The sequence below is a fragment of the Balearica regulorum genome, chromosome 26, assembly GCF_011004875.1.
Source record: "Balearica regulorum gibbericeps isolate bBalReg1 chromosome 26, bBalReg1.pri, whole genome shotgun sequence".
Lineage (NCBI taxonomy): Eukaryota > Metazoa > Chordata > Aves > Gruiformes > Gruidae > Balearica > Balearica regulorum.
Genome location: NC_046209.1, coordinates 1,725,337 through 1,750,390, shown reverse-complemented (window position 1 = coordinate 1,750,390; position 25,054 = coordinate 1,725,337). Strand labels below are relative to the sequence as shown.

At 42.4% G+C, this 25,054-nt stretch overlaps 1 protein-coding gene across 4 annotated transcripts in view; it reads right to left on the bottom strand.

The window, feature by feature from the left end:
- Positions 1-901: 901 nt before the first annotated feature.
- CRTC1 (CREB regulated transcription coactivator 1) overlaps positions 902-25,054 on the bottom strand; it is a 51,330-nt gene continuing 27,177 nt past the window's right edge. Inside the window, exons 6-14 of one of the 4 annotated variants that reach the window (XM_075736330.1) lie at positions 24,465-24,550; positions 24,012-24,055; positions 23,476-23,696; positions 20,558-20,694; positions 19,723-19,974; positions 17,435-17,536; positions 12,207-12,293; positions 11,172-11,352; positions 902-10,452 (exon numbers count right to left, since the gene is read on the bottom strand). In XM_075736330.1, coding sequence (XP_075592445.1) covers positions 10,241-10,452; positions 11,172-11,352; positions 12,207-12,293; positions 17,435-17,536; positions 19,723-19,974; positions 20,558-20,694; positions 23,476-23,696; positions 24,012-24,055; positions 24,465-24,550 — 1,322 coding nt within the window. In that variant the 3' untranslated portion in view covers positions 902-10,240. The remainder of the gene's footprint in view (positions 10,453-11,171; positions 11,353-12,206; positions 12,294-17,434; positions 17,537-19,722; positions 19,975-20,557; positions 20,695-23,475; positions 23,697-24,011; positions 24,056-24,464; positions 24,551-25,054) is intronic. The other 3 variants (XM_075736331.1, XM_075736333.1, XM_075736332.1) reach the window with 3 other exon arrangements.

Genomic DNA, 25,054 nt, shown 5'->3' with positions numbered 1-25,054 from the left:
ATATAGCTTCTAAGAAACTGATTCCAGAGCGGATATGGCCAGAGACGGAGCATTCCCAAGCTGAGAGCAGAAATGAACCACCTTTCACTTTACGCTGGTCACCGAAAAGTCAGGTGCACTCACTTGGCCTTGCTGCGGACCCACTTAGCTATGCTTCCCCCAAAATATTCCAGCAGAAAGACAGCTTTCCCCCCAGCACCCCATCCCTCAGGTCAGAATACCAATTGCAGATGAAGCTTTCCCATAGACAAGTATAAAACTATCAGAAAAAAAAGAATGCCATTCAAAAGAGCAATGAAACAACTGCTCAAGCCGAGGGGGTTGGCCCTCCTGTCCCAGCTGCCTTCGTACCGTAAAACATTTTTCCTCCCTGGCTCCACTTACCTCGACGACCAACCTAATGTCAAGATTTACTGTGCCAAAAGCTCCACCCAGTTGTTGAAGCAAGCACGTATGACAACCTCACCAGGCAAGTCCCGACATTTACACACTCATTTTCTCTTTCAACACTCCAACAACTCAGACAGACAGACTCTCCTTACCCCGAAAGCCCCAGAGCTCTGCCGCAGTCCAGAAACAGGACGGAGGTTCTGACTGGAGAAAAGCAGAGACACGTCACCACACCATCACCAGGAGACCTCAGAGCTCAGGGGCTGCTTCTGGAGATGGTCTTCATTTCAAGATTCAGCACAATGCTTTGCATTTGAGATTAGTCTGCAGTTTCCTCTTGAAGAGTAAGAGTTCAGTTTTCATAGCTGTAAGAAGCCAGCTAGCCAAAATAATTTGATTTAGCTCTTTTTGTTTTTATAAACACGAGCGCTGAAAACACCAGTATTTCAACACAGAAAACCCTTGGTCGAAAAGCAAACAAACAAACGAAACTAAGAAAAAGCTAAGCAGCCAGAGACAAAAACATTTGAACTTTTATTACATTTCATTTACAAATAATGCAAAGATACAAAGACAAAAGCCTTCACACAAAAAAGAAAAGATCGAAAAGAATGTACATTGAGTTGAGCTGCTTTTTCACATCATTTCTCAGATTGCAAACACTTAAAGCCAACTTCAGTTTTCCACTTTACCTATAGAAAAACACAATAAATAAAACTTTTATGTCGCAGGGACAACTTTTCCAGAGTTCCTGTGCCACCAACGCTGTAGCTGAATATAGGATTGCATATATCAGTGAAATAATCCACAAATTAGTTTAATAGAAAAAGTTTAGCTTGTAAAGAACAGTGTATTATACTGTCTCTGAAAATGCATAAATCTGACATTTTTCCCCAAGCTCAATGAACTACGTAAAGTTGTTTTTAGCTGCCAGTCTGAGAGAGAAGCTGCCAAAAGCAGCTGTATTTAGTTTTATTAAAATCAAACTTTCCCTTCATGACTACTAATACTAATAACTTCCACCACTTCTACAAGGAATCCTTCCACAGGTGGGGGCTCCGTTAGGGTCAGAAGAAAAAGTATCTAAAAGTTCTAATTCCTCCCCAAAATCAAACCTCAATATCTACTGTCTTATTAGTTAACAGCTGACTGAAATACAACATTTTAATTACTACGCTGTATAATGCTGACTGAAGACCGGCGGACACGTATGTGGTACATTTATACACACAGTTACCTTCCGACTGTGTCGACGCTCATGCCATGAATATTCAGGATCCAGTAAGAACGTTTTGTTTAAGCAAGCCCTATACCCCCCCCAACATTTTGCCCCATAAATATTATAACTTTTATATTCACCATCTACCCTGCAAGAACGGAAGCTTTACCTATTTATCGTCTCGATCTTTAATTCTTAGAAATTCCCAACCTAAGCCGAGTTTCACCTTTTCCTTTCAAACAGAGACTCGTGACATGAGACATTAGCACGGGTATTGGAGAACCGCTCACTTTTCTGTCTGGACAAACAGCCAGAGCAGATTTTGTTGAATTAAAAAACAGCCCTTCGCATGGTATAATTCAACTCTGTTTCTATGAGCAAGTTTAAGCCTGTAGAATTTCTGAAGGAAATGCTGACAACTCCACTATTCCAGTTGCAGGAACCAGTTCTTAAATTAGATTTATAAATGGAGACCTTTCATCCCTTTTTTTCCTCAACCACGGTATAGAAAAGCTGGATGGAATAATCCATAGAAATGAACTTTACATTTCACTGCACAGATACAGCAGCTCCGAGGCCGAGTGAGACACGGCACGAGCAGAAGTCTCTCCTGAGAGCCCACAGCGCACGCGGCGCTCTCCTGGGACATCACCTCGTACTTTGCTCTTTAGAGGATCCCAGACAACCGCCTCCGCACCCAAAGCCCTGCCCTGCTTTCACCGATTTACTCGAGATTCACTACAAACATAAACCTCTTACCACCAGCTGAGGCCTCACCCAAGGCTTCCCTTCACCGTTAACTCAGTTCTGACAACTGAAGCTTATTGAGGGGAAAACTCCTATTGCACGCTGAAGAACCAAAAGGCGGATGAATCTGCACAGGTGTCACGCTAATCCTTAAAGATTTCGCAAAATTTGCATCTGGTAGACAATAACGCTCCTGGGGGAGAATACACATTTCCCTGTAACTCTGCATTTTCCTAGTTAAAAATCTCAACCGCAATTAAAAAACCTCTCGGCTTACTTGCAGCACAGGGCGCCCTTCGACAGACGTTAAACCTTTCTCTGCAGGAGGTTGTAACCATATTCACTACAGAAAACTGGAATGAATCAGAGCTTATAGCCTGGCAAATTTACATCCCAGCTATGTGCTGTCATGCAGCGGTTCCACCAGAGAACCAGAGACCAGCAGCCTCAACGCGCCGCAACACGGATCAATCCCGGCAGCATCTCCCAAGGAAAGCGGTAAACACCGGCTCCGGAGACATTTAACATACGTGAGCAGTTCTGCTCTTGCAGAAGGTTCAGCCCCCTGCAAATGACAAAAGCGAGATTTATTTATCGAAGGATTCTCTCATGTCTAAGGCAGCCCGGGAGATGAAATCAAGGTGCATTCGCATTGTTTAACTGTGCGTGTGTCCCTCGGCCTCTCGGGGTTTTGAAAACATTGAGCAGAAGAGTCAAATACCATCAGACAGCAACTGCCGTCTGCCAGCGTGTTCAACACCCACCGGTTCCCAGCGTAACGAAGCCCGCTTCGTTCTGACTCATCCACTGCACAAAACGAAGAAAAATACTATAAACCAAGAACTCGATCCAACGTAGATTAAAACCCAACGATTTTAAGACCGACAGAAGCCGTGCTAACGCAAAGACGCCTGGTCACTCAAAGCCAGGGCAGGGCTGCCTGAGCTCCCAGCCCTAACCCAGATTAAGTTCCCTCCTTGGGAAGTTTCTACCACACCGTTACCAGCACGCTAGTCCAAAGGTAGCTCAGGTCTTACTAAAACTGCAATTAAAGCAAACCTCAAGCTCAGGTTTACACTAACACAGGAAAAGCACCGTCCGTATCGAAAATCGATCTGTTGAAGAGGAGGAATCCTTACAGCAGCTCGGGAAACGCCGTCCCTTCTGCAGACAGACAGAACGGTTGGTTTGCAGTGCAGCCGGTGGAAACGGGTCATTAACGTCCCCGCTAAGCAGACCGACCGCTCAAGTTATTTTGAGTTTCAAGCTCAATAAAAGGAGAGTGGAGCCAGCGACAAATTAAACATCAGCACGTCTTCATTCCAAACCACACCTCTGCACCACGTGCCCGCCTGCAATGGCAGATCCCGGTTTCCTAAAAACCAAAGGGACAAGGTTGGCAAGAAAATGCAATTTATCCCTAATCCTGTGCAGTCCCATATGCGGCTCCCACAAATCCTATGAGTAGTTTTTCTGCTGGTAGGTTTACCGCTCTTCCCTGAACAAATTAACAGCCACCAGCTACTGACAGCCGAACCGCTCTTGGTAATCTGCTACCAAGGTCCACGAGGCCTACGGTGACAGCAAACGTCGACAACTGTCAGCGGTTTTCCCTTTGTCTCAAAAAAAAAAAAAAAAAAAAAAGAAAAAAAAAAAAAGTGTTTCTGCCATGTGGGTTTTCTGCTCCGAATTATGTTGCCTTGAAGCTGAACCAATATACTAAACTGAAACACAATCAACAAAACAGAACCTTTGTACACACCAGAAAACACCAACATGAGATCACTGTGATTCTCCAGCAAGCAGAAAATGTACGTCAGAAAATTCAACACGTAGCATTTGCTTTATTCTCCTGTAGCTACTTAACAGCCAAATTTAAAGTAAAAAGAACAAAGATAAACGAAAACAAGTGTTATTTTGGCATTTCCCTGCTCACTGCTGAGTTACGACACATGCGACCTTAAAGCAGCGGCAGGTTGAGCTGGTTATGAGGAGGCAGCCGGGGTCGGAATCCAAGCGGGGAGGAAAAGCTGCTGCCCCACTGCCGATGCGACGGCACCGTCCTTCCCAGAACCCAACCGCCAGAGCCCCCCGCTTCTCCCCACCGACACACGGCACCCGCCGCCAGCGCGGCCCTACGGTCCCGCACCGACATGTGCGAAGCGCGTCACCGCGACGCTGTTCCCAGACAAAAACCAGGGAGGCAGAACAGGTTCGCTCTATTCGAAACCCGAGGGGGGAAGGATCCGCACCTGCTCTGAGCACCAAACTGCAGGTGGGAACTCAAACCACCCGGGACAACCAGAATCGCGGCGCCAGGGACGTTCCCCCAGGCAGGGCCTCGGTGGCCGCGTGGCATCTGAACCGGAGGAAAGGAGTGCAGGCGCCCGTTCTTGCTCTTTTCTCTTTGGCCTCGTTACCTTCAGAAACCTGCAGCGCTCGGACTGACGCTTCCTGTTTCCAAAGCAGAAAACCTGCGACAGATAAAGAGCAGCGGGGTCTTCTAAATGCACCTGCGCTGCTGTGTGGGCAACGTTAGGATCAGAACTGCAGGACGAGTCTGGGGTAAGGTCGCGTGAGAAGAAATTTTCACAGCCGGTCCGAAAGACGGCGACCGCGTCAAGTTTAACGGAAATCGGGACACACAAGGGTCAGACAAGGCTCCTCAGACTCGCTACGCAATTACCGACGTCAGGTTGCCACGTAAGACTCAAACCACTCTCAGACGAGCTCCTCCCTACCTGTAGGTAATGTATTAATTACACAGCCGTGTTTTCCTTCTGCACAGATCCTCTACGCTACGGATTTGCTTCCCTTCACGCTTTCTACTGCAGAGTTTTTCCCCAGCTGCCTCTGCGGCAGCCACGGGTCAATTTACTGAAGAAAACAGTAAACGTATTTTACCCCTTTAGGCCTTTATTTTGATAAAATTGGTCAAGCCCACATAAGGCAATATACACCACAGGTAAAACCACCCCCCTCCCCCCCAACAAAATAATAAAATAAATAACACAAATGAAGATAGTACGTAATGTAGTGTTTTGTTTTGCAGTATAGAAATTCCACACAATGATTCGGTTTAAAAAGGTAAAAATGATTTATAATACACAGTTATAATGTCATCATGGTGCCCGCATAGAAAACTGACATGCAATCCATGCCTACACTGCACAGTATAAATAATATGCAACTAAAAATACAAAGAACAGGAACACTACAAATTGGTTTGGTGGTTTGTTTTTTTTTAGCTTTTTTGTTTTTTAAAAAGAACAGACACATGTAACAAACGCTACCTGCGCTTTCACATTGCCATCACAGTGACAGGGGTTCCATTTTTCAGAGGAATAAACGCTTTTTTTTTTTTTGCCTTTTTTTTTTTTTCCCCGAAAGCACAGCGTACATTGGAACCTACGGGACGACGAGGGGGCTTTCCTCTTCCTTCTTGTACAGAGGGGGTTTCCAGGGTGAGTACCATGCTCGTTAAGGGACAGATCTCAAGCCTTAATTATTAATTCTACAGAAATCCAAGCTTTTACAAACAAGCACAGTCAAGACCTTATTTTTGAGGGAAGTTTAAGTGATTCTGTCAGTTATTGGATGCTGCTTTTACGCAAACTCAGAGGGCAGCTCTTTCTTTTCATCCATAAGCGTTCTTGTCGCACGGGTTCGCACCGGTGTTTTTCTCAGGCACACTTGTCAAAAAAAACCCAATTAAACTTAAAATAAGGTAGTAAAATGTACAAATAAGTAACAATTTCTTAAATTAATTTGCAGCCTCTTTCTGGAAACCTTTTCCCCTCTTTTAAAAAAAAAAGAAAAAATAAAAAGGAAAAAAACAACCCAAAGGTTCTCTGTACAGGGAAGGTTTTGCACAGTTACAAACCGCTGGCGAAGTGTTCACTGACATGCAGAAGCAGGTTCGGTGCTGCCGCGGTCAGTCACGCATGCGGCAGAGGGACCGGAACTCGGCCCGTGCGGGTTCGTTTGACCGAGGATGCAGCAGACTATGTACAATGACAAGAGCCTCCCCCCTCCCGCCTGCCTGCGCTGCAACCAACAGCGGAGTTCTGGTTTGTTTTTGAAAAATCACAGTATTTTACAGACTGAAGGTTTATTCCTATTATTTCCCCATTGTATTGGCAGATGCAACAGTCTCGCTTGGGAACTTTTTTTTTTTAATATATATATATATAAAAACCCCCACATGTAGGGAGGGGTAGGGTTCACTCAGCAGGTATGTTTGGACAGTAACCCTTTGAGACACCAGACAGTTTCAACATCATTGAACTGAAAAAGTTATAAATAATACTACTTCTGGTTGGGTTTTGTGGGGTTCTTTTTAGTGATCTTTTTTCTTCCCATCCTCGTCCATCCCTGGACAGGAAGGGCCAGCCGCTCCAGACAGCTCTCGCCCTTCCGTGCACAATTTAAAATGAAAACGCTACTAGATTGTCAAATGAAATCAGATTACTTGTTCCAAAAACACTGGGGAACCGCTCCACGCTTACATCTGACAACTTACTAGATTGGTTTTGCGTTAAAAATCAGCCTTATGCACACACGTTACAAAAACATAAATTTTAAGGGGAGAGGGGGAGAAAAAAAATCCCTCTCACTGTGCAGCTCCTACATGATGCTGTCAAGAAACCAGCCCCCCGGGAAGCAAAATGCAAGAGCTGTTGAAATAACTGCTCCAGTTCTCAAAGGGTCGGGAGTAAAAGCAGCTTTTGCCTGCCCGCTACCGGGGCTTACGAGATGAAGCACATCTTGTCATCCAGAGCCGTCATCTGCTTCCCACGATGACTTCATCCGCCTCCTTCCTACTCCCAAAGCACCCTTCTCCATTTGCCCCGCACAAAAGGAACAAAACCTGGATATCTCTCAACTAGATGGTCCCTAATTTTGACAGTTGCATCCAGACGTGTTATTTCTTAAATTAAGGCCATTTTAAATGTCTACTTACAAGTCTAATAAACAAGATCTCTTATATACACATGTAGTTTAAAAAAAATTAGAAGGTAGCATTTAGCAACAGCTCCCTGTAAAAGTCTCCAGTGAGGAATCTCATCTCCTACTTGGATGCTGCATTCGGAAGTGACTCTGGTTTTAAAAAAATAAATCACAAACAAGAATTTACACATTGAACAAGAGCGCAATACAGACAGAAATCCCATCAAGGAACTACGTGAACTGCAAGAAGCGTATTCGACTCACACTGTACCTGTGGCTGTTTCAAAGCAAAGGAACCGAGTCCCCTATGCCCAAATTACTCCCGTTCTTTTAGGGTATCCTCCTGTCTGAAGCTACCTTTGTTGTTTTGGGTTTCTTCCCTCCTTAAATTGAAAAAGCATTAGCAATCTGAAATAAGCAGACACCAGAAGTTAACACGTACTACCAGGCTTAAATCCTGACACACACAAAGAAAGATGCAGGATAACCTTTCAGTTGCGTGGGAAGGAACAAAAAAGACACACGCAAGCTAAGAGATTGAAAGAAAAAAAACCAACATTTTTTAGTGCAAATGGTCAATGAATGGCACAAATGTGAGCAAACACGCACCCAGGTTAGAGAGATCCCAACAACGATTCTGCTCAGCAGTTTTTGCACGAGTCCCAGGACGGCGTCCCACCGATTTCTGGAAGCACACAGAAACCTAGTATAACTCATTAAGAGCAGGCCAGCTCCTCTGCCGACCTTCATCACCACTTGCTGAAAACAGCAAGGAAAAAGGAAAAAAAAAAATTTTTTTTTCGAGGGGAACAGGACAGGAAGAAGTGCTGAAGGTTGGATTTGGGTTTGGTTGAAAGTCATGACATCTGAGAAAGAACAGACACGTTTTTAGAGAAAAAAGAAATCCAGCTGATGCAGACCAAGTCAAAAGAGCAGACGTGGAACTACCATGCCGGGGGGGGGATCAACAAAACACAACTCATCTTGAAATGAAAACTCAACCGGCTCTTTTATTGAGGCTCTACTGAACAAAAATAGGTGTGGATGTTCAACCCCCACCGCATGGAAATGCTTTCCTCTAGCAGGTAGTGGTTCAGCTCACGTTCAGGCTGTTAAGCGCAACGTCGCTTTTAATTTGTTAATAAGACTCAAACATTAATTCGTAACTTCTACTGAAGAGAAGGGTCAGGTACTTCTAGGTTCTGTTACTGTGCAGACTATAGTGTAACGAAGGCAGCGGTTTAACGATAAGCCCGTTGGGCTCTTGATCGAACTTTAAACGCCTTTTTAAATTTGGGAAGAGTCCCAAGTCCAGAGATCTGGGAATCATCATCAATCCAGCCATGACACGTAGGTGACATCACCCATTTGGAGTCAACGGGCGGTCTGCGGTTTGGGGTTGGGTTGGTTTTTAATTTGCCATTGATAAAGTGTCATTCACTGGTCCGTTATACTGCAGCACAGAATATTAACAAGGACTAACAGAAATAGTCTATTATAAATTTAACAGAATCTCAACATTTTTGAGGGTACAGTGCTATTCACTGGAGCAAGCTATTTTTTTTCCCCAGGGTGAAAGAAGGAATATCTAAGTTCCTGCCACCCTATTTTGACTTATATAAAAGGAAAACATCTAGACTTGCCTTAGGCTTCCTTACTTCCGCTCAACATCTGTTTAAAATTCCAGTTAGTTAAAAATACCTATATATATAATATATATAATATATTTCTGGAATAAAAACACAAAAAAGATGTACTGTACAAGTATTATGTAGAGTGCTTCAATTGGCTGTATGTAGTTTAGCTACTTTCCTAATATCCAAATACTTAAATAAAAAAAAAACAACCAAAAAGATCATAAATAATGGTAACAGAATAAGTAATGAATAAGAATAAAAAATAAAAAATAGTCATCATGATTTGAGCCAGGCATTGCTATAGAAATGCCCTTCCTGTTGCCCAGGAATCTCTCACAAAGGAAAATTAGAAACATGCTCTGCAGGTTAGTCTCCTATATTCTTTCAGCTGCTTTAAAATGTTCTGATCCTTCCTCCATGCTAATCAAGTAATGAATTATAGTACTTTTTTGTGTGCTCAGAAATGCTATATATATGTATACATATATTTATAAATATATATATTACATATATATTTTTTAAAAAAAAAAAAAAAAAGCTTTGAAAATAGTGTTTACAGTTGCCTTTTTTGACTAGCTGGCTACAAAAGGCCATTGGGCTGCCAGGCTGCTTTTTCCGCTTTGCCAAGTAGGCGAGTTTGCTCGGGGCACGAGAAGGGGCAGTGGGTGCAGGACGACAGTCAAGGAACCAAAACCTGAAAACAAACACGGCAGATCCATAAAGGAAGAAGCATTTTACTCTACGAAGCAGCTGTCACAAAGCAGAGTCAAAACGGCCGAAGCTCCCCCAGCCCCTCCCAGAGGGTGGCAACACAGATTTGCTTTCGAATCGGTGGAGGGGGGGGGGAAGGGGGAGCCATAATCGGCGCTTCCCCCCTCCCCGTCTCAAACAGCAGCCAACAGTTTGGTACATTAGAAAGAATCTCTTTACCCTCAGCTCTGAACCTGCCTCGCCTGCCCCAAACCGCCCCCTTTCTAGTGCAAAGGATAAATCGACAACTTAACGCTGGAGCTTTGGTGGGGGGGAAGGGGGGGCTCTGGAGAGGAAAAGGCTGATGGAAACTCCTTACTCATTAATGGCAATGAGTGGAAAAAGGGGTGAAATACGGCGCGACAGGGAGTAGGGGTCTGCAGCGCTGCAAGCTTAGAACGACAAGCTTTACTCATTGTACACGTTGTACAGGACAGAGCTACCGCTCTCAGCAGCTCCTGTTCTGACACGACTGACCCATCGGACCCTCCAGTTCGGCTGGGCGCCAGGAACAAGCGTCACTCCCACGCTCCTGGTGTCCAACGCTTCACAGCCGGTCCATCCTGAACGTGTCCTCTGTGGCGGGGTCAGTGAGGACCATGTCTGGGTCATTCAGCATGTGCAGTCCATCCAAGGTTAAAGGGTCAATTTTGAGTTCATCCAGAGGGAACTGGGAATCCGTGTCAAAGCTGACGTCTCCCACTCCTGCCAAAGAGCTGGTCAGTTCTTTTGATAAGCTGGGAGGAGACTCTCCTGTCACTGCAGGGAAGAGGAAGAGAAAGATGTCAGTAGGACTGAGCAGATACATATTCGCCAGGCAGATGAGTCAGAAAACAGCTTGCAAAAATTCTGGAGTAATTTATGGAACTAAGTTCAGATGGGAAACTTCTATCCTCATCTCCAGCTGGATGAGTTGCATGTCTGTCAGAGCACCTCAAAGCCTAACACAAACCAAAATCCATATATACACCTTTGTGGGGTCACTTCAGTCTCTCTTCTCCCCCTTCAGTTTACAAGCAACCACCTTAATTTACGTGACTCTAATCAGCAAGTCCTTGGCTGAAATATGGACTGAACCACAGTTTTCTCAGTGACCTGTGCACAAATTGTTTCCAAACATCCAACTGTGACCAGATTCGCTACCATATGTGACGCTAAAAAATCCTTTGCTGGCAAGCTGGACCAGAGCAGCAGAGGAAGCTTTCGCCTCTTCTCCCTTGCTGAGACAGGGGAGCCAGTAAATTCAGAGGTGGGGAAAGTCTGTAAGGCAACTAGTGCTGCTGGTGCTGCTCTACCCATTTGCTGGGATTAACAAGAGCGTCAGGCTCCCCAGCACTGGGGGAACACAAACATCTACACAAGGTGAAACAAAACCTTCAAAGGCAACAACACCCTTTTCCTTCCTTGGCTTACTTCTAACATCGCACCACAAAGTAGAAACACCGACACCGGGATGGTTTTACTTGTGATTTTCTTACCTGTAAGAATGATGTTGGGGATGTTTCCATGGCTGGAGTAATTCAGCTGCTGCGAGTCCTGCAAGCTGCCATGACTGCCGGTAAGTCCCATCATGGCTGCCTGGGAGTAGTTAAGGGTGGAACAAGGGCTGTACAGGCTGTTGGAACTAATGGCGTTTTCTATCATATTAAACTGTTCAAGCTGAAGACCAAGGCACAAAGGAATTATTACTTCTAACCATCAGAAAATACAGCAAAACAACTTACAAAGCTCAAGGACGGGAAGTAATGTTGAAAGAGACAGGCAAACAAATTCATCTTTAGGTTCCGTTGATCAAAATGTGGTCTATTCTCACTTAACTTTCCAGAATAGTTTAATGCCAAATTCGGGGGGGGGGGAGGAAGGGGGAATGAGGAGAGGGGAGATGCAAAAATAAAATTGTTGCTTTCGATATTAAGAACAAAAGAAAAGGTAGCTTTAAAACAAAGTAAAAAAACCCCATAATTCATGCTACTAACTCAGGCATCTGCCCATCGAGCATTGCCTCTCAGAAGCCGTCGCTGTTTTTCCTGCTACCGGAGCAGATTTCACGGTGGAAGGAGTCCGTGCACTGGTTGGCCAAACTAAGGGACGCACGGATGGGTCTGCTGGCTAGGTTTGGTACCATGCACGAGCTGTTCGCCAAATTCAGGAGTAAATATTGTTACCACCTACAAGTGAATCCTTCCCAAATGCAACTATGGCCAGAGATGTGGGGGTTTTTTTAAATTTATTTTCATTATTTTTAATCCAATAAACTTGGCAGAACACCTTTAAAACCATCTGCTACAATGGCTAAGAGGGAGGAAGGGGAAGGAAGAGTGGAGGGGGAAGAAAAAAAAAACAAAAACAAACAGAAGAGAAGAAATCCCCGAGTATTGCAAACTCAAAATAGCAGAAGTAAAACTATACGGACAAAATGTGATCTCACATAAAATAATCAGAAGTTGAGCTATATTTATTTTAAGCTGAAAGTGGCCGAAATATAGCTGAAAATCTGAGATGAATTTGCTCACCTGATGGGATAGGGCATTAGCCTGCCTAGCTGTCATCTGCTGATCATAATAGGAGTCACCAAATACACTCCCCAGAATGGAAGAATGCTGAAAACAAAACAGAGTCTTTATGGTGCAAAAATCTCACAAACAGACGTACCCACGGCGTGCGAGTGACTTGAGCCTTCCGACCAATTCTTCTCAAAGTTAGTTAGCAGCACCCTTTATTATGAACCACCACTAACCATCAGCAAATTCGTAAAACATTCAGTAATTCTCTCCGACACGCGAATCCTTCCGTGTAACACTGCCTTTCGGTAAGCACAAAAATACAGTCAAGTAAACCAAACAAACTTCCTTACGGAGGACGTACAACACATAAAACTTCTGATTTATGCATACAGACGAGTGCACTAGGTAACACGAGAAATAAAAATCACTCTGCAACTTTAGCTTTTTTGTGAACTACTGGGTTTTTTTTATGTGAAAGACAAACCCCACACTGAATTAAACTGCATGTTAAATGGTGACTCGCTCACCACCTCTGCAACCTCGTGTTCACAGAACAGCCAGGTTCACCGAGACAACAACATGCCAAAATAAAACTGACATTTTAAAGTCATTTCACTTTAGCTGCAGATCAGAAAAGTTAACGAGAAAGCCCGGTAAAGCATTTTATCAGCAGTTCGAAGGCAAGAATCTCAGGAAGAATTCCTCAGCCTTGCTAATTTTACTGTCCCTTCTAGCACGACAAGCATTTATCAGTTATTCCCCATCACTTATCAATTATTCTAAAAGTGACCAAGAATTTGAGGTCAATATTTTAATACTATTCAGTACTGTCTCAAAGAATTGTCAGATATAAAAGAAATCACACAGAGATCACTTCTTATTTAAAACTGTCACAAATTCTGATACTCCAGCTGGAAAAAAAAAAAAATACTGACAAAGAGAGCACCTCTAAAAGATGGTGTCTCTGAAAGACAATTTGCATGGAGAGTTTGTATCAAACGTGGAAAAAAACTTCAGTACCTTGCATAGCATTTTCCAGCTGTTTTATCTACGCATTTAAAAAGGAAGGCTACAAATTTTCTCCTTAGAAACCTAATCAGCATGTGAAATTAAGCAAAAGCCCAGGAAGTATCAGAATACCACGGTTAAAAGCACTGACCGCAGCCAAAGATTAAGGTACTCCAAAACCGCAGGATGATGTCCACAACAGTGAACATTAAAGTTTCAGCAAACATCACATTCTAAACATTCTCCCTCCTACATCAGGAGTGTATCTCAGCGCAGCTTCTTTGCGGGTTGCATGCAAGGAAAAGAATGGAAATCTCGCATTAAAAAAACCACATCATCTGAATTGCCCACAACGTCCATGAGAGGGAACTATCAGGATAGAAGCAACCATATATTCTTTTTAAAGCAAACAAAAACCTTCGCACCTTGAGCCAGAATCCTCAGCTATCACATTATATGGACATTTTTGGATAAAAGCAGCATCAAGGAAAGAATTCACAGCCTGAGAACGAGACTCCGTGGGGGAAGGTGGCCGAAAATTCAACACACGCTGTGTGTGCTGCTCAACTCCTCGCCGAGCAGATCCCGTCCGATCCAAGAACTGCTCTGAGCATCACCGCAAAGCTCTTCCCACCCGCTGCATGCGAGGGCACGGGTACGATTTGAATGCGCTTGGAGGAGAGAGAAATTTGCCGCAGAACAGCGCTGCTGGATAACGTCAGGGCCCTGGAAACACAAGGACCTCCACGGTGCTGCATTTAAAGCATGATACTGGCAGAGTCAGACACCTGCCTCCAAATCTTTGTCAGAGAAGATCATAACGGTAACTTCTCAATAAGAAATGGTTTAACTAAACGAACCCAGCTCATCCTCAAGACTGATTAAATAGAGCCTGAGCCAAGAATAGGGTTTTATGGACAAAAATAACATCTTGATTCCCTTTCCTGGGCATTTATGATCTGTCACAGCAAGGAGCGCAGAACAATAATGACATCTTTGCAGCTTAACACCCTACTTGATGCCCTCCTTAGAAGCAGATAAAAATGGAAAATGGTTGTAATTGGAACCAGTCTTCCAATTTATCATCCGGTCCTCAAAACGACAGTGGCTGCTCTCTCTCTCGCATGAGACAGGGCCACGAGGAAGGTATCAAACATCACAAGCAAGAGCCACGTTATAACTGATAAGAACAAAAGCAAAGCACTACTTAAATTTAAAATAAACCCCACACTTTTCTATAAACCACTGGGTATCTTACTTGCTGCCCAGTCACACTTTGCTCAACTACTCAAACTTCACATTATTCAACCTGTTACTTTTTGGTTTAATGGAGTCAGGACACAGAGCTAACCCAAACAAGCAGATCGGGACCAGCCAAGCTTAACTCCATCGTGGAAAATTGTTCTCATCTTAAGCAGCAGGCCTGGCTTCAGAACCATGTGATGCTTTATAACAATTTCTAATGACAAATTTGTACTTCAGGGTGTCACATCCTCGACGTGAATCAAAGCCAGTTTGGACCGACACTAGAAATACAATTGCATTCCAGAGCTCCAAAGAGGATCAAGATTTTTTTTTTCTTTTAACTTCTGACACTTCATTTTTACAGGGGCTTTTCAGAAGTAGGACTAAACCTAAAATCTTTGCGTTCCACTATGCATTGTTCCCATCCTAAAAAGATTGGGCAAGATGAAAAATAATAAACAGGAGACCAAAATCTATTTGTGCAAGTCTATGTTTGTAACTCCTAACAAAACATACAAGCCCATATTTATTCCTCAGCTCAGAAGTATACCGGTTATTACATCTGTAAGCACTGAAACTCCCAAAGGAAATCAACTGGAAATGTCATTACTTCAACACTTCAGTCCTAAAATAATTTATCGACAACTCTGTGAAAAAACATCTTGCTAACACCATCTCCTCCAGAAACACTAGATGAGGTCTGTTTTGTCAACAGTACATCTTCTTGGGTTAATGATGTGGTGACTGCAAGAAAAAAAAAAAACCAAACCCAAGCCACAAAACCCCTGGCTTAAATTATTAATCTAAAAATACATACCATATTATCCAGTACACAGCCATTCTACTAAAAAAAAAGCAGATTTCTATCTAATTGGAGCAGTATGCCAGGTGTTAGAGGAGAAAAGCAAAGTAGTAATAAACAAGCCATTGTCAATGAAAAGCCATGCAAACACAAAGCTGAGAACTACAAGCAGAGCTTTTCAATTCATGTTTGAACAGGAAGACCTTCATATAACAAACACCACAGCTAAAACACAAGAGCAAATAGATTTGGAGATGTGGAAAGATGAAAAATAACTTCTGGTGAATGAACCGTTATGTGATAAAAATCAAACCACAGATTGCTATTTTTAGAGCATGTCACTCATCATACTGATACGCTGCAGAACAATTTAACCTAAAATTAATCAGAGAAACAGGAGCAAGTGGGGGATGCCTACCCGGTCACACCTACTTTATTCCACTCTCGTCAGGCAGTGCCAGACTGGTCCACAACAGGCATGTTCTGCTGTTGGAACCTGCCTGCCTTGACTCTCGGCAGATCACCTACAGCCTAACGGATCCTGCTATTTGGGAGCTGCCCTCATAATCACAACCGACCCAAATTTTTCTTCCGAACTGTTTTTTCTTCCCCCATTGCTTCTCTCCATGCTTAATATTTGCGACCACCACCACAGATTGCTCACTCGCCACTACTAGCTTTTTGGTTCATTGATGGAGGCAGGAAAGCTGTCTCATTCTTAATTTAGCAAAATGCAAAGAATTATGTGGGTATTTTTAAGAGGCCAATACTAAAGTAAGCAATATTAATAAACTCTTTTCCTTTCACCCGGAGTTATGGTGTCCCACTTGAAAACAGCAAAACCTGAGCAAGAGTTTACAGGATAAAACAGGCCCAGTAGGAAAAATTAGAGTCGAGTGCTTGCCGCACTCCAGTACTTTGGACTGACCAGTGGCAACAAGGCTGTGGACGAAACCAGGAAAGTGTTATCTGAGAAGTCAAGGGGGAAAGAAAATCAATGCAAAAAATCAAAATCAGATGCACTGCCCAAATGAGAACTGGGCCTGAGATTTGCAGCAAGACTGGCAACAGCTTTGCTCTACATGACAGCCTGGAGGACTAAGTGTTTGTTTTCTTTGAGCCACACACAGAACACAGCAGAACTGGCAGAAGCAGGCAGAAGGGAGAGATGTTAAGAAGCAATTAAGCAAGGGTTAAGAAAATCCAGACAGTCCTGACACTCGGATCTAGTACTGAGCTTACCAGTGACCTGTCTCTGGCTAATGGCAAGGAGAGACGAAGCTTCTGCTTTGGAACCATGAAGGGGCAGCACTTATTTAGAAAGGATCCTCCTTACAGCCTTAAACGTTAAACGATGAAACAGAAAATGTATTTTCAGACTCCGTTGTGATGCTCTGTAAGAATTTACTGCACCTCCTTTCTACAGGTGGGATTTAGGAAAAGGGCAGCCACGTGGAGCTGGTTTAGCAGCATCAGATTATTTCCGTACTGAAAATGCCCTCACTGCCCTACATGGGGGCAACCCCAAAGACTGCCTTGGTTTTAACTGTCTTGCTGCTGGCAGATAAAAATTCCCCTTCATTGCATTACACACAACCCCAGCCACAACTTGCGTATAGGATGTGGCTGCATGAGTATATACACACACAGGAAGAAAAACCAGCTAGCATGCAAGAAAGCGTGTTTACTAACCCATTACTTGCAAGCCACAAGATACAATTGCTAATTTTAAGATCATTTTCCCCAGTGTTTTATTTCTTTCCCATGTAAAAAGAAGGTCCTGATGTAAATGCATTTGGCCACACAACGGATATTTAGTGCCCCAGGAGTTATCCTGCTGCAGGAGGCACTTCAGTTTCCCCCCTTCTCTGCCCTGCCCTCCCAGCCGTATCCGTCAGCTCCTACATGATATTGCTAATTGAAAGGGGTCTACCTGGAGGTTCTGTCCACGGTACACCCCCATGAGTATTAATAGCATTCAAATAGTAGCTTTGATCAATAAAAAGGCAATTCACCAGCTATTGAAAAACTCTGGAACTGAATGAAACTGCAAACAAGGTGAGACATCAGTAATGCATGAGGCACATACAATTACAGTGAGACAACTATGGGTCAGTAATGGAGAGACTCAACTAAAAACAAACACAAGAAGCAAGGCCTGTGGAAGCACAGAGTCCCTTACTTGAGGGGAGCTGCCAGGAGAGAAGCCTTGATTGGAGACAGGAGAGGTGGGAGACTGGTTGGCTGGGGACCCAGCATTACTGCGGTACTGCTGGAGTGAAGCCTACAGAACAACACAGAATTAAAGACCATGGGATTGATGGAAGGTTGGAAAGTTATAAATTTCTGGCGTATACAGCTCGAGGAAGCTGGGAGAAACCATCCTCTTCAGCAATTCTTGGCTACGTATGAAGACATGATTACTGTGAACAATGCCGCAAAAAGGACAGAGTTAAGATATCAGCATGGCATGGTCTCATCTGACTGAACGGCTGAGAGCAGCGCAGTGCTGTTGTATAAGCAAAACTCTTGAAATATTTTCTCCCTGTTCTCAGTTACGCTCAATTAAAAAAAAACCAAACTGGTCAGCCAATGATTTAGGGAAAAGAAGTCTTGAAAGCTGGGAATAACTCAAAAGTAACGTAATTTATTCTTGAATTCAACTGCCATACCCACACATTCTTAACCTGTGTTTACATTGCTCTGGAAATCCTTCTTGTATTACTCTGCCTAGTCTTAAACAGCCTGGGTGTGCTACCGAGACTGAAGTGTATAACCATGCAGACTGAAATCCTTCTCAAAGCTGCATTTCACCCCAGGGCGTGGAACAGATCATGTCTGAGAATTCACACTGCACTTTGCAGGCTTGTATCAGTAACATTTACGTTGTTCTCAGTCGCCTTGAGAACACATCTTCAAAGATTTACCTTTTTTCAGTCAGAAAGAATCCTGGATTTGAACAAATTAATAATCTTAGTGGCATTTAAATAAAATGTTACACTAATCAACATTAGTAGTAAGTATAGCTCTTCTCACTATACTTCCTTTGGAAATTAACAGATGATTGAGGAAAACCTGCACGCCAGTAGTTCTAAGAAAAGGAGTAATTTAATCAGATAGCTTTGCAGTGTGGCAGAATGCTGTCTGACACCCAATTCTGCAAATCTCCAGAAAGTATGTCTTAACCCTTTTTGCTATGCATTGCTACTTATGCGCTTTAAGCAGACATCCAAACTACAGCAAAATTAATTTCAGTATCACTTTACAAAAACTGCATAATAGTTGTCAGTGAGACTGTAACACAGCCCAAATGGCTTTCTGATAAACTAGCTTTAAATTTATGTTTATTTATGAATTATTTCAGTTCCTTTAAAAGATAAGCACAGCACCCTAAAAGTTAAGGTCATAAAGAAGTTTAGGATGAGGAAAGCAACACAGAAAGCAAAGAATGAAAATCAGAATCATCTGTACTGGTAGCTATATGAGCATTGGAATCAAAAACCTGGGACACGTTTTGAGTGGGTCGGTATCCTTTCCACTGCTGGATTTGTCCTTCCCTTTTCCCCTTCCAACCCTGAAAGGGAAGCAGCTTCTTTCAAGAAGCACTTAGCACCAACTGTTAAAAATTTCATCCACAAATTAAATCCACAATCAAGTGCTGCTAGATCAATAGACAATGATTTCTTCTCATTCTCAAACCAGGTACTGTCACTACAACACTGCCAGGAGGACACAACAGGTTGGACAACCAAGATCCTGCAGAGAACGAGCTGTGACGTTCTTCCCTCCCTAGCCTCTAACCCTCATCTTGCTCTGCATTTTGGGTTTTCGTATGCAGAGAGAGACCCAACGTTTCGTAACAGACCACGTTAAAACAAGCAAGAAAAGAAACCTGTCCATAAATCATAGCTATGTATACATATACACTCCATTTCTCCTGGGCATCTGAATGCAGGCACAAATCCCATATTTGAAGATAATAATGTATGCTTTACAATTCCTTAAAATGAAAGGGTTCTAAATATAGAAAGCATAGAAAATACCTGGTTCTCTCCAACTTTTGGAAAATGCTTGTTAGCAGATCAAAGTTCTGTTAACTCCTCCAGCCTACAGCATACTTAGTAACACACGATGTGTTGGGGGTGCATTACGTTTAATCCTGAAAATGTATCAATGCAATGGCAGCAGCAAGGTATGAAATAAATGCTGATATATTTAAGCTGGTTTAATCAAACACAGGATTCATAAGGGACACCATTTTATGAAAACAGGGCCACCCTAAGGACACATTAAAACCAAATTTTTCTCTATAAAACATTTAAACATGGATTCAATCAAACCCATTCTACTTCAGACTCTGCCTAAAAGAATACTTATTCCAAGGGCAGTCCAGCTTGAACTCTTGACACTAAGCTGCACGCTACCAGGTTTTCTGAACAAAAGCTCATTTTCGGCAGTGCCCAAGCTTACCGAGTTGATGTCTATTCCCATTGATGGCTGGGTCTGGCTTCCCGGAGGGGACTGTGGGATGGTAGAAGGTACCGTGACGGAGAGTGGGGGGAGTTGTGTTCCTCGCTGTAAACCAGAGGTCTGCATTAAAGGAGTATTCTGAGGCAGGGTACTCGCCACCTGGGTCTGCTGCTGTTGCTGGGAAGTTGTCTGGGTAAAAAACGGATATGGGGGAAGCTGCTGCTCCAGAGACAATGCGTCCATAGCCACGGCCTTAAAAAGAAGAATCAAAATCATCCACGCTGGCACGTAATTCCCCTTAATTTTCAAGCACATCAAGTTTCACACCAAGTGAACTGTACTAAGTCAATCTCATCTTGCATTTTAAAAATGTTACCTAGAGGTTCAGAAACAGTCAGGAACATGTTTCAAAGGACTTAGTATCACCTCCAGTTTACAACAGACACACACTCTAAAAGCACAGTTGAACGTCCAGGTCAGAAATTGATAACCTAGTCAGTCACAGAGTCACCACACCTATGAAATCAATTTAAAAAAGCTAATTGAGCTCGTCTCATGAATTAGAGAAATGTCTTTTGAATTTCACAACTAACTTTAGGACAATACCATTACAGAAGAGTGTCCTAATAGATGTTTTTTCCCCCACAGTCTAGAAAAGCAGAAGTAAAATCTGTGTCCTCTACTAACCTCTCCCTTTTTACGGCTCTGAATTAATGAACATATTTAAAGAAGAAAATTACAGAACAAGAGAGGTGAAGTTACAGCCAGCTTCTCCCTAGGTAAAACAATTAATCTGTGACTGAAAATGTTTAATTCTCTCCAAGTAAGTTCCTACCTGAGTAATCGGTGACAAAGGGGAAAGCGTAGGAGACATCTGCTGTGACTGTGGTCGTCTTGAGTCTGCACTCAACGAGAGAGGACTGACGGCTGGCTGACGGTGCTGCTGGGAAGGGGCTGGTGTCGTCGTCATTCCTGCCAGGAAGAAACAAACCAGCTTAAACGGGAACACAGCAATGGTTTATTGATACTCATATGGAGGTAATTACCTAAACGATGAAAAATGAATGGCGTTAAGTGGACAACCACTTAAGGCAAAGTGCTGAATGTGCCTTGGCCAACCAGGCTGAAACTCATTAGCTAATTTGCAATTAATTTTGTCAGGCTGAAGAGCATCAGGATGAGAGGAAGATCCCTGTGGTTTATCCTGGACCAAAACCAGTCACAGTTGTTCAGGTTTGGGCACAGATACTGAATTGAAATGGAAACAGGCAGAGCAGCTTCAGCGGTTTACAGAAACCATAGGTATCATCCTTGCACACCTCCCGGGCTGCACACGTTGAACCCAGGAAAAGCACATTCTGCTCTATTTGCAAGGGCTCAAACTTCAGGAAGAAGATAACAGATCATATAACAAGACTAATCAGAGGGCACTTGTGATATTATGAAAGCAAGCACCTATTTGATGGAAAATGCAGAAGAAAAACTGGTTACACAGGACGTTCTCCATTTTTAATGGCGCATCAGTGCGTAAGAAGGCAGGAAATATTCTTCACACTCTAAAGAGCCACGACCTAGCAGGGGGTAGGGATAAACAATTCAAGTATTGTAATTTTGTTCAAGTTCAAGACAAAAATCTGACAATTTTGAAACCTCCCCTATTTTCTGCCTCACCCTAGAGGAACCGAGACACCCTGAAAAGTGATTTCAGGACAATCTAGCTAGAGAGCTGTTCTTCTAGAGCTGCCAGAAAGGAGGAATTCACAAGAGCCTGAGAGCTCCGAGGCACTTGGCAAACGTTCAAGGCTTCCAGGCAGGCTGCCAGGGAGCCAGGAAGTCCGGGCTGCCAAGGAGCCAGCAGGCAAACTGGCTCAAACTGCACGGATTCTGAAGACTGCCTTGGCTTCCCCTGTGATGTTTTCAAAATCAACACCGTCTCACGGAACATGTCAACGAACCGACAAACTCAAATGCACAAATGCGTAGTCTGAAATTGCTGGTAGTTCTTTATAACCCGACAGGTGTTTATTTCCCCACCTTTTCTTGGGGCTGTCAAGGGCATGCCTGTGCAACATGCAGAGCTCCTGCAAAAAGTTCAAAAGCCTTTACGTTTTCTGCTAAAGAGCTAGAAGATGAAGAGAGGCAAGGAAGTTTAGAAAAATCAGTTACAAAAAGCACCAAACACTGACTATGCCAATGATTAAACTATGGGATAGTCTCCAAAGAGAAGCAGGAAAATCATCAGTGAGTATATCTTTTTAATTTGTTATGTCTTCGATAGATCAGGAAGTGTTTTCAAAGCAATTATATACTTACTGGTTTGGTTTTATACCGTTTGCTTTGCTAATTATGGATACGGCAAAAAAATTTAGCCACCAGATCTGGCCTAAATCCATGCAAGTAGTTTGTTTCTTTCTATACACACAATAGCTCTCTTCGCACAGACTCACCGAGTTCTACTCAAAACTCTGAAAACTTTGTACAGTCTCTTTTGAGACCAGAAAACTGGTTAAAGGATGCTGAAAGCTGCTGACCTGCTCTGCACTCAAATGGTTAAACCATCTTCTTGCTTCACTCTTAACTATAACTGCTCAGACATAACACTACATTACCCTGATTATAATTATTTCCTCTTCCCAACATGTGAGAGGATTTTTAAGTGGGTAAGGGAATCCTGCCTAACACAGGAAATATACTTGTATTTTTTGATATGGCACCTTATTTCTATTCTAGGAAACAACTGACTGCAATTGTCACTGACATTAAAATAAACAAACACAACTGTTACACAACTGTTCACAACTGCTCGAGTGTGACCCAGTCAAATTATTTAAAAAATAACAATCACCAGTTTAGGCAATTTGCCTATAAAGTTAAATTTGAGACTGAAATTATCAGGTAATCAGTACACTATAGGTTACCAGCATGGCAAATAATGTTTGTGGTTTGTTGTTTTGTTGGTTTTTTTTTAAATAAAATTATCAGTATTGCCAAAGTCCAAAAACCCCAACAAACACAACTCAGACTCACCACGCTGAACAGCTCAAACAGCAACAGCACTTGACAAGATCTTGCAACAAAAACTGCACTGCTAGGAAGGCAACAATTTCAACACAAAGGCACCATAGTGAGAGCTGTTAGAAATTAAGGTGTGCACTTGATACTATTTCCCAAAGCCCTGCTATATTACGTAGTGTGAATATTCAGGATATTTTCAAAACTTAAGCAGTCAAGCTTAGAAAAACTAGCACACCTCATAAAGGCTCCACATCATTCTTGATTGCTCTAAAGAGAAAATTTGCTTCAGATGAAGCAAGCAATGTTCTTTCTCCAAAAGAATCCTCACACTGAAAAAAAAAGACATTCTAAACAAAAGGTCTACTGAAGATATTTCCGTAACACAAGTGCTGTTGGGGTTAAGTACAATGAATTACAAGGCTTTGGATCCTGTCTCTCCTGTAGTCTTATACAGAAAATTAAAAACCAACCAACCAACCAAAAACCCAAAAAAGCAGATTTGGGCACCAAGAACATGAGAAAAATGAAAGACAATTTGTAAGTCATATAACTAAATACAGCTTTCTCACTTTTTCGTACAGAAATGGCTTGATAAAACTTGTTTATAAAGAAATGTCAATCAAACGTGAAGCGCAATTACCTCTCAGACAAAACAGTAATATTCAGCAATGCAACTTCCATAATTTAAGACAAGCGACATGGGCAATCTGTAAAAACACCTTGGAGTTCTGATCTTACCCTGACTGGCAGTGCTGATGCCCAAGTGAGTCAGATTGGCAGCAAGATTCCCAGTACTATTGGAGCTACTCAGGGCTGGGAATGTGGATTCCTCAGGATCTAACGGCGTTGGGAGAGGGGAAGGGAAATGGATGTTTGTCAGGTCTGGCAGGGAGCCACCCGTGTTATGCGTAGCAGGAATCAGTGTTGTAGTGTTTTCCTGGTCAGCTGATGGAAAGATGCTAAATAAGGGAGAACGGAGGGGGAAAAAAAAAAAAAAAGACAAATCTCAATTTAAATTTGAGCTTGGACAGATCTTCATAAAATCTTTTTAAATAAGGAAGGTCCCATATACAGAACTATATATTGTATTTCTGATAAACCAGAGATGTAATAGCCAGTGGGTCACTCAGAGAGTTTCTGGCTTGTCTTGTATCTATTGCAGTGTTATACTGTCTAAACTGAAAACTCAAGGGGACATTCAATATATAACATTCATTCTTACAGATCTGAATGCTCTTTAAAAAAATAAAAAATAAAAATTGCTCAAAACTTACTTGATTCCTGGAACTTCACATGATTTAGGTCTTGATGACCCAGTCTAAAATAGAAGGATGACATTTTTAAAGGCAAAGATACTGTCAGAGATTAATGCTTAGGATATAGTTCAATTATTAAGTTTTATTTAGTTTAATACATTTCTACAGAAGAGCTATTCTTCTACACAAGAGCTCTGTGAAGCACTAAGGAGATATATGTCACTTTTGTTGCTTTACTGGCCCAACGAGGCTCAAATTTAAAGAGTTTCTCCTGATATAATCAAACATCCGCATGCACACATACATATCAAGTGCCTTTCTGACCTAATCTTTAGTGATTTGTTGCTAAAAATAGCATTTAATCTCTAATCTCTGCAAGGAGTTTGGTTTGGTTGACAATATTTAGAGCATTAGTTTACCTTAAAATTTTAACAAATTAAATCTCTATACTTTGAAATCTGAGATTCCTACCTTTTTAGTGTCCCAGCCTTGTTTAGAAAGGGTTTTGTCTGCCTCTGAGGTGGTTTCCTCCATTCCAGGGACAGTCAGTAATAAAACTAAAAAACAAGAACCAAAGGAATCATATCATAATATTAAGCTTCTTGGTAAGAATTTTCAGATTGGAAGTTTAGCCATTTGAAAACTCTTAAGTAACCTATTATCAATGAATATGAAACAGTGGCACTCTACTGTTACGAGATCAAAATTTAAACAAAAAAACACCAGAAGAGAATAAAATTGTATTTAATTAGCAAGGAGACATTATCAACTTCAAAAAAAAACCCCAAAAAAACCCAAATAATACTTCAAAAATTTTGGCCTCCAATGTAGTTTGCTTAGATCTAAATGAAAGAGCGTATCTTGGGAACTAGTGTTTCCTATCTTTCGCAGTTTGCAAAAGTGATGTACACTTGTTACAGCTAACAGGTGGCCAATAGGATGATTCCAGGGGGAAAAAAATCCGGACCATCTCCCCCAGGACAGAGAAATGCTGTAAAGCTGTTACTTCTCCATATTCCAGGCACATTTCTTTGTTCAAAGCAATCGACTGCTTCATCATG